General features: G+C 51.0%; 1 protein-coding gene across 1 annotated transcript in view; it reads right to left on the bottom strand.

Moving 5' to 3' along the window:
• Nucleotides 1–6451: 6451 nt before the first annotated feature.
• Nucleotides 6452–9885, bottom strand: part of LOC132581793 (phosphoinositide 3-kinase regulatory subunit 5-like) — a 43964-nt gene continuing 40530 nt past the window's right edge. The window contains exon 14 of the mRNA XM_060253205.1: nt 6452–6810. Within this exon, the coding sequence (XP_060109188.1) occupies nt 6452–6810 (359 nt within the window). The remainder of the gene's footprint in view (nt 6811–9885) is intronic.

A 9885-nucleotide genomic window follows, 5' to 3' on the forward strand; every position in this document is an offset into this window, starting at 1 on the left:
TGAAGTGATTGTTACTATTTTATTACTATTAGATATAACTGCCATATGTTACCAATAAAAATTGTTTTAACAAAAAAAGAAAAGAAACTTGGAGGGTATTTTGGGGAGAGCTACTGGATGCTATGCAGAACATTTGGTGCCTCGACCTCCAAAAACAGCCCTCCAGAGCCGCAGATACCTGCAGATCAATTTCCCATTATACCCAATGGGAATCAGTCGCCATAGGGAAGAATGGAGTGCCCAGCAGACATTTCCCCTCCCCCCGCTTTCTGATGACCCTGAAGTTGGGGGAGGGCCTCCAAACCGGAGGATCTCCTGCCCCCACCTGGGGATTGGCAACCTTACCTCAAAAATTTACCCAGCTTAGCTCTAAAACAAATGAGGCTTTTGTTCCCGGGACCGTTCCAGGAAGGATATTTGTTAATTTGATTCCCCCAAGAGTTAAGCCTTCTCCTGACCTCCAACTAATTTCCTTTAGAAACAGATGATTATATATATTTGCACCTTTGTAGCCCATTATTTACCTTACAGGGAAATTGCTATCCTTTCCAAAAGAATAAATTATTAGATTCCTGTTTGAGAGCCAGTTTGGTGTAGTGGTTCAGTGTGCGGACTCTTATCTGGGAGAACCGGGTTTGATTCCCCACTCCTCCACTTGCAGCTGCTGGAATGGCCTTGGCTCAGCCAGAGCTCTCTTATCTGGGAGAACTGGGTTTGATTCCCCACTCCTCCACTTGCAGCTGCTGGAATGGCCTTGGGTCAGCCATAGCTTTGGCAGGAGTTGTCCTTGGAAGCTGCTGTGAGAGCCCTCTCAGCCCCACCCACCTCACAGGGTGTCTGTTGTGGGGGAAGAAGATACAGGAGATTGTAAACCACTCTGAGTCTCTGATTCAGAGAGAAGGGCGGGGTATAAATCTGCAGTCTTCTGCAGAACCCCACTCACTCATGAACATCAAGCTGTACTCTGGACATTCCCCACTTGCTAAATCAGGGGTGTCAAACTCATTTGTTATGAGGGCCAGATCTGACATAAATGAGACCTTGTCAGGCCGGGCCATATTGAGCTGGGTCATGTGTACCTATGTAAGATTAGGTAGCAGAGATATAAACTTTATAAAGGACACAGACAAACACAATAGATATTTTTAAAAAATAACTTAAAACATGATGAAAACATTAGCATTTGGTCTTAAAGGTGCTTTCTTTCCATCTCCCCCATCGGATGCAAGGAACTGGGCAAAGGAAGCGCCGGCGCTTTCCTTCCTTCCCCAGGGGACTAGGAGGGGGAGGAGCCTCAGCCAATAGAAAGAAGAGAGGCTTGGCTCAGTAGCTCTGCTGTGCGCTTGAGAGAGCCTGGCAAAGCAGGCTATTCCTCCCCAAGGGAGGAGCCTCAGCCAATGGAGAAAACAGAGGTTTTGCTCTGTAACTCCTGTGCGATTGAGCAAGCCTGGCAAAGCAAGCTGTGATGTAGAAGGAAGCTAGAGAGAGGGAGAAGGAAGCAGATGACAGCCAGTTGCTTGGGGGCCTGATAGGAGTCCACCGGGGGCCTGATTCGGCCCCTGAGCCACGTTTGACACCTTTGTGCTAAATGGAACATGGATCGTAAAGAAACTAACATGTTTATCCGAGTGTGCATTAAAACAATGGGGAGGCAAAAATGCAGAAAATACTTGAAAGGGAGCAGCTGGCTGCTGGGGTCTTTCCTGCCATCCCGGCAGTCTAGAAACTGTCTCATTATGAAAGCCATTTGGCAGAGACAGGGCCCTCTGCATTCTCATTTCTTAATGAAAGGTCCCTTTTTAGACGCAACAGAAATTCAGGGCACTTTCTATAATACCAGCTTTACCGACACCCTATGCGGCAACTAAAACTTAAAGCAGAAATGGAGAAAATAAGCCACAAGTTGAATCTGCACACTACTAATGTATTACATTTTAGGTTCATGGTCCTGGAATGGGTGGGTGGGAAGACAGAAGAAAAAGAATTGCAGATTTATACCCCGCCCTTCTCTCTGAATCAGAGACTCAGAGCGGCTCACAATCTCCTATGTCTTCTCCCCCCACAACAGACACCCTGTGAGGTGGGTGAGGCTGAGAGGGCTCTCACAGCAGCTGCCCTTTCAAGGACAACTCCTGCAAGAGCTATGGCTGACCCAAGGCCATTCCAGCAGCTGCAAGCAGAGGAGTGGGAAATCAAACCCTGTGAGGTAGGTGGGGCTGAGAGGGCTCTCACAGCAGCTGCCCTTTCAAGGACAACCTCTGCCAGAGCTATGGCTGACCCAAGGGCCATTCCAGCAGCTGCGAGTGGAGGAGTGGGGAATCAAACCCGGTTCTCCCAGATAAGAGTCCGCGCAGTTAACCACTACACCAAACTGGCTCTCCACAGCAGGGGTGGCCAGCGGTAGCTCTGCAGATGTTTTTTCCCTACAACTCCCATCAGCCCCAGCCATTCGCCATGCTGGCTGGGGCTGATGGGAGTTGTAGGCAAAAAAACATCTGGGGAGCTACCGTTGGCCACCCCTGCTCTACAGGAAGGGTAGGGAGGCCTCACCCAGAGCCTCTTTCTAGAGCCATTGTGCTTCCCCTCAGAATGGGCCTTAATTCCTAGTCAGATTAATAAACAGCAAAGACCAAGTAAACCAGAAAAAAGCATGTCCACATGAAGTCAGTTTGAAAGATGGAAATCTTGTCACCTTCAAAACAAACAGACCAGTCCTCTGTACATTTACTCGGATCAATGTCCCACAGAGTTGAAACCAGGCTCTTGTGGCATCTCAAAGATGAAATAAAATTATTCCAGCACAACATTCTGTGGACCGCAGCGTATGGATGGGCTCTTTCCCCCCAAAAGCCCACGGCACAATAAAATATTGTCACGAGACTACTATTTTTACTGCCCCAGACTGCTACCCCCTCTGGAGTACACAGGACTATAGTCAAAGTCAGGCGTTCCAATGTATTTCCCTTTTAGCTGTATTGACATCCTCAAATAGGGATATTGGCAGTTTATCTCATTATGTATACTAAACCCATCTTCCACTATATTTTAATGTATTTTTCATCTAATGGCAAACTATACGTATGTCACTTGTTAAAAGGTAAATTAGTTGGATGGGGAAAAACTTCTGAGAAAGTAATGCCCTCTTTTTGGCCGAGGCTTATAACAATAGAGTTATTAACAGACATTCTCACACGTTGACATATTACTGTTTTATTGCTTTCTCATACTCATGCGACTCAGATCAAAGGTTTGCTCAATTTGTTAATTTCACTATCCTGTCATTGGATCTTAAATTTGTACCATTTTGCATTCTAAACCACCGCCTACCAGCTCTATGTAGCGCTGCTCGCCGCACCTGATTCCTCGCCTGATGAAATGCGCTTGGAGCACACAAAAGCTTGCGTTCTGAATAAAACTTTGTTGGTCTTAAAGGGGCGCTTGACTTCTACTTTGTTCAGATGTTCGCACAGTTTAAGCAGGCTTCCCTGTCTCATGGTGGATTTGCAAAGAGATAAACAGGATAGTAGAGGGCATATTGTTGTAGGGCAGGGGTGGCCAACGGTAGCTCTCCAGATGTTTTTTGCCTACAACTCCCATCAGCCCCAGCCATTGGCCACCCCTGTTGTAGGGGGAAAAACCCTTTGATTTAAGGCCTCATTACACCAAGAGCCGAAGACGTTTTGAGCCAGTCGAAACGCATTCAGTTATATAATAATAATAATAATAATAATAATAATAATAATAATAATAATAATAATAATAATAATAATAATAATAATAATAATAATATTTTATTTTTATATCCCGCCCTCCCCGCCAGGCGGGCTCAGGGCGGCTAACAGACATGGGAGTCCCATGATTCACATAAAACAACATAACAGTTTAAATATCAGTTACAAATCAGTTATTTAAATAGATAAAACATATAAAATAGGTGCTAAAATGTTGTAATCCTGATGTACACAAGATGGCTAAGTGTCTGCTCGTTAGTTAATCAGGTTCTGTCTCGAATGCCAACTGAAAAAGAAATGTTTTGCAAGCCCTGCGGAATTGGTTCAGGTCCCGCAGGGCTCGCACCATCTCTGGAAGGTCGTTCCACCAACGAGGGGCTATCACCGAGAAGGCCTGCTCCCTAGTAGCCTTCAACCTAGCTTCTCTTGGCCCAGGGATTGTTAATAAGTTCTGGGAACCAGACCTCAGTGCTCTCCGGGGTACATATGGGGAGAGGCGGTCCTTTAGGTAGGCAGGGAGACAATGTTTGAGACAAGGGAGGGGAACAAGTAGGAATTCATTCTCGCTTAGGGAGATAAGTGTCCGCAGGGAACCATCAGAGGAAATGACTGTAGGTCTATGCGAAACACTTGTGAACAGGGAAAAAGAAAGGTCGATGTAGTATTTCACCTACCTCTTAAGTGAGAGCTAATGAAGCTAGCTCTAGAGAGAAAGACTGGCCAATGCAATACTAGTGTATTTCTATATCTTTACATTAACAGGAAGAAGACATTCGCAAGGAGTTCCTTGCGTACCATCATCATAAGCAAACTCAGGCCTCAGATTCAGCAGGAGCTCACTGGAGCGCAGCTCCTGAACCTTTCTGAGGGTTTGCCCTCTTCCTCCCCACCTCCCTTGTCCATTGAATAGAAGGTGCAGCTGCATAACAATCCCTGGATTAGGAGAGCAGGCAGCTAGCCAGCCCCCAGGGGCTTTGCCACGCCCCCAGCAGCCCTCATTCACCCCTGGAGAAGCTCACCCCACCCTTTCTCCACTTCTTATGTGATTCGGGGCGGCAGGTGGTTTGCTGGTCTTTTGACCGGGAGGGGGCAGCCCAGGAGAGTCCCAGGCGAGTGAGGCCTGCTTGGGCTGGCTGAATCTCTAGCCAGCCCAAGCAGGCCTCGCTTGCCTGGGGCTCTCCTATCCTGCATCGGGTTGCTTTTGGCTGGGGGTGGGGCGGGCGGCATACGCTAATGAGCTCCACCACCTATTTTCCTACAAAACGACCCCTGAGCAAACCGTCCCGAAAAGAAAACCCTGCCATTATCTGGAAGTTTTTCATATCGATGTTGTTTCGTTGTTGTCATATCTCAGAGCCAACTTTATGGTGACTCCCGTACAATTTTCGAGGCAAGAGACGTTCAGAGGTGGTTTACTATTGCCTGCCTCTGTATAGCAACCCTCAACTTCTTTGGGCTGCTCTCTCAGCCGAATTCTAGGGCCCCCCACGCTTCGTTTCTGAGGCGATCAGGCTAGCCTGGGCAGTCCAGGCAGGGCCGATGCTGGGGTTTTTGATGCCCCAGATAGGGTTGCCAATCCCCAGGTGGGGGCAGGGGATCCCCTGGTTTGGAGGCCCTCCCCCTGCTTCAGGGTCATCAGAAAGCAGCGGGGGGGGGGGATGGGGGATGTCTGCTGGGAACTCATTATTCCCTATGGAGACTTATTCCCATAGGAAACAACTGGGAATTGACCCGTGGGTCTCTGGGAGAGCTGTGTTTCGAGGTAGAGGCACCATGTTTTCAGAATAGCATCCACTGCCCCTCCCCAAAATACCCCCCAAGTTTCAAAAAGATTGGGCCAGGGGGTCCAATTCTATAAGCCCCAAAAGAAGGTGCCCCTATCCATTATTTCCAATGGAAGGAAGGCATTTTAAAAGGCGCGTGGTCCCTTGAAATGTGAGGGCCAGAACTCACTTTGGAGTACAGCCTTTAGGGGCCCCAGGCCGGCTTCGCCCCCTGGTTTCCCCTCTGCTTGCAGCCCTCCCAGCCTGCATGCACAGCCAGCGACTGAGCCGCTCTTTGCCCGACTTGCTTGGTGCGGCTGCTGCCGGCGTTGTCGCCACGTTTGCCTCTCTCTTCCTCTCCCCCGCAGCTTTGTCAAAGGGGCTTTTGAGTAGGGTTGCCAAGTCCAATTCCAGAAATATCTGGGGACTTTGGGGGTGGAGCCAGGAGACTTTGGGGGTGGAGCCAGGAGACACTGGGGTGGAGCTAGGAACAAGGGTGTGACAATCCTAATTGAACTCCAAAGGGAGTTCTGGCCATTACATCTAAAGGGAAGGCACGCTTTTTTAAATGTCTTCATTCCCTCCACCAGGCGCTCTCCTGGGCCTCGAGAGCGGCGGCCTCGGCATGGTGGGGGTGGTGGCCGAGCTGCTGCAGGCTGGGCTGGCGGAGGCGCGGCGGCGGCAGCTGGGGGTGGCGGGAAGCGGCCAGCTGCTTATGAACATATGATGCTGCCTTATACTGAATCAGACCCTTGGTCCGAGACCGCACTCTGCACATGCCCCAGAGCCTCCTCCTGCTCCCCAGCTGCCAAGCGCGAGCCCTTCCCCGGCTCACGGGCCGCCCTGCTCCTTGCCTCCTCATCCCCCGCAGAGCCAAGTGGCGCGTCTTTGCGGGGCTGAGAACTGAGCACCCCAAACCGCGGTCATCTCCGCCCGCCCTTGCAGCCCCCCCGCCCTTCACGGCAGGCCACCCACCCCTGCGCCCCTGAGCGCGGCACTGCACGGCGCCCCCCCGCTTTCGCTCCGCCGACCCCCCCTGCAGCTAGGCACAGCCCCCATCGCCCACCTGGCAGAAAGCAACGCCCGGCCGCCTCCTGGGCCAGCTCTCCGTTCCCCGGGCAGCCAGGGAGGGCTCAGCGGCCGGCAGCCCGTGAGGGGCTCACACTCCCGTCCCGGCCGGCATGCTCCCGTGGGCGGGCGGGGGCGCTGAAGACGGGCTCGCCGGCCGTAGAGGGGGTGCTGTGGTGGCGGCGGCAGCTGCAGGCTTGCCACGCTCCTGGCCTGCCTCCACCCTTCCCTTCTCTGAGCGGGCAACGCTGCTGAGGGCGAGATGGAGCGGGCGACGCTGCTGCGCTGCCGCCTCTTCTTCGCTTCCCAAGCAGAGAAGAGGCGGCAGCCGTGCAGCAGCGTCGTCGGCTCCTAGATGGGGCGGCTCGCCACGCTTTTTGGCGCCCTTCCCCCCTCCCCCCCGTTTCCATTTTTGGGGGGAGCGGGGGAAGAGGCTGGAAACCCTGGTTTCCCCCGCCAGGGCGGGAGGGTTGGGAAGCCTACTTTTGAGAAGGCCTGCAGGCTGCAGCGTGGGCCATGGGTGGTGGGGTGGGCACTCTGAAATCATTTGCAAGGGACCCCCCCCCCAAGATTTTGACTGCCTAAGGGCCTCCACAGGGTTTAATCCGGCACTGTCTTCCGCTTGTCTTTCCCGTGGCACGGGGAAGCCGAGTGGGGCCTGATAGTCCTGTTTCCACATTGGTTTCGTCCTGAGGAGCCCACTGTGCAAACCCACACACACACCCTGGCCTTCCCACGGCACAAGAAAGTCTCGGGCGGGGGAAAGAGGCAGTGAGGGGCCTCTGCCTTGCACTCAGGCTGCCTCCTCAGTAGGCTTCCCAGTCGCCAAGTCCCAGTGAGGGATCCCCCGGTTTTACAGGCTTACCCCTGCCCCCAGCCAGCTGGCCGGTGGGGGAAGCCCCGCCCCCACAGCCGCCATGCAGCTCTCGATCTTGGGCAGGTTTTGAAACCTGCAAACAGGCCCGTTTCCAAATGTGTGTGTGTGTGTGTGTGCCTTTAAAGTTGAGCAGGAAGTACCTCGTGGGAAGGGTCAGCAACACAGCCCCTCGGTTTGTTTTGCTTCCGTTTCAGAGAAATTAAGAGTGTGCGTGTGTGTGTGCGTTTGAGAGAGCACCGTTGCCCCTGTTCTTTTCAGATGTCCTTGTGGAGGAACCAGACCCAGTAAGTGCTTGTGTGTGTGTGAGAGAGAGAGAAGGTTGCCAATCCCCAGGTTTGGAGGCTTCCCCCGCCCCCGCTTTAGGGTCATCAGAAAGTGTCGGGGGTGGGGGTGGGGGGAGGGAAATGTCTGCTGGGCAATTATTCCCTATGGAGAACGATTCCCATAGGGAATAATGGGGAATTGATCCACGGGTATCGGGGGGTCTAGGGGGGTTGTTTTTTGAGGTAGAGGCACCAAATTTTCAGTATAGAATCTAGTGCCTCTCCTCGAAGTACCCCTCCAAGTTTCAAAGCGATTGGACCAGGGGGTCCAACTCTATGAGCCCCCAAAGAAGGTGCCCCTATCCTTCATTATTTCCTATGGAAGGAAGGCATTTAAAAAGGTGTGTTGTCCCTTTAAATGTGATGGCCAGAACTCCCTTCGGAGTTCAATTATGCTTGTCACACCCTTGTTCCTGGCTCCGCCCCCAATGTCTCCTGGCTCCACCCCCAAAGTCCCCAGATATTTCTTGAATTGGACTTGGCAACCCTATTCCACTGCGAAGGAAAAACGAAAAAACTCTCCATTTACAAAGCCTTATCTGAGTATACCGTAATTTAAATAAATTCAACATTTCATATACCAGCAGGGCTTTTTTTTGAGCCAGAACGCAGCTCCGGCTGGCTTGGTGTCAGGGGCTGTGGCGTAATGTGCAAAGGAGTTCTTGCTGGGCTTTTTCAACAGAAAAGCCCTGTGCGAAACAATGGTGATGTCAGGGGGTGTGGCCTAAGATGCAAATGAGTCCCGACTGGACTTTGCCTACCCAAAAAGCCCTGGATACGAGTACAATGCAAATAGTACAGTGAAAAACCATCCTGCACACACAACACTGCTACTGTGTTGTTAGCCGCCCTGAGCCTGCTTTGGCGGGGAGGGCGGGATATAAATAAAATTGATATGATACTGTCCGCAAGACATGACGTTCATATAATAAAGTCTGACGCGAAAAGAAGCAGTCCGATCTCGTTTTGGACCTAAGCACCGTAACCCTTCCCGGGACTGTCTTTTTCATTCATAGGTACAGCAGTATAGCGGTGCCATAATTCATTTAAGATTCGCTGTATTCTTGGCTTCTTCTAATGTTTTTGTGCGGAACACCGCTGCCAATTTTCTATCTGTCAGCTTTTAAAAGGCTAGACAGCTGGGGTTTGGGGGGGGGGAGTGTGTGAGTTCAGCTACTGTGGACATCACACGTACCAACTGCTTGACACATGTAATGGAAAGGAGAAATAACAACAAAAACCTCATAAGGCCGGGTTTGGAGGGGGGGGGGGAGATAGACATGTTCTGACTGAGATAGGTCCCAAAAATACAACAGAAGTGCTTGTCAAAGCTCTAAGCTGAAAATCTACAATCACATGTTAATATTTTCATATCTGCTGTTATATTTACTTGTGTTTTTTTTTTTTTAGAAATGCACCCCGGCTGATTTAGAACACATAAAAATGCTGGAAGAACAATGCAGGAGCCCAGAAGCACCTTTTAAGACCAACAAACTTTTATTCAGAATGTCAGCTTTCGTGTGTGTGCGCACTTCTTCAGACGAGGAATGAGGTACAGTAAGCAGAGCACACACACTTATATCGGGCTTTTTTTGAGCGGGAATGCAGTTCCGGCTGGCTTGACATCAGGAGGTGTGGCCTAATAAGCAAATTATTCTACAAAATAAGCCCTGCTGGGCTTATTCTACAAAAAAGCCCTGTCTGAAACAATGGTGATGTCAGGGGATGTGGCATAATATGCCAATGAGTTCATGCTGGGCTTTCTCTACAAAAAGAGCCACATATGAGTGTTTGTGTGTGTGTAAAAGTAGTCCCCTGTGCAAGCATCAGTCGTTTCCGACTCTGGCATCACAATGTTTTTATGGCAGACTTTATTTTTTAACAGGGTGGTTTGCCCTTGCCTTCCCCAGTCATCTACACTTTCCCCCGGCAAGCTGGGTACTCCTTTGACCGACCTCAGAAGGATGGAAGGCTGAGTCAACCTTGAGCTGGCTACCTGAACCCAGCTTCCGCCAGGATCGAACTCAGGTCGTGAACAGAGAGCTCGGGCTGCAGGGCTGCAGCTTTACCACTCTGCACCACGGGGCTCACACACACACACACACACACACTGCATATACTGT

This window comes from Heteronotia binoei, chromosome 13 (assembly GCF_032191835.1).
Source record: "Heteronotia binoei isolate CCM8104 ecotype False Entrance Well chromosome 13, APGP_CSIRO_Hbin_v1, whole genome shotgun sequence".
Taxonomy (NCBI): Eukaryota; Metazoa; Chordata; class Lepidosauria; order Squamata; family Gekkonidae; genus Heteronotia; species Heteronotia binoei.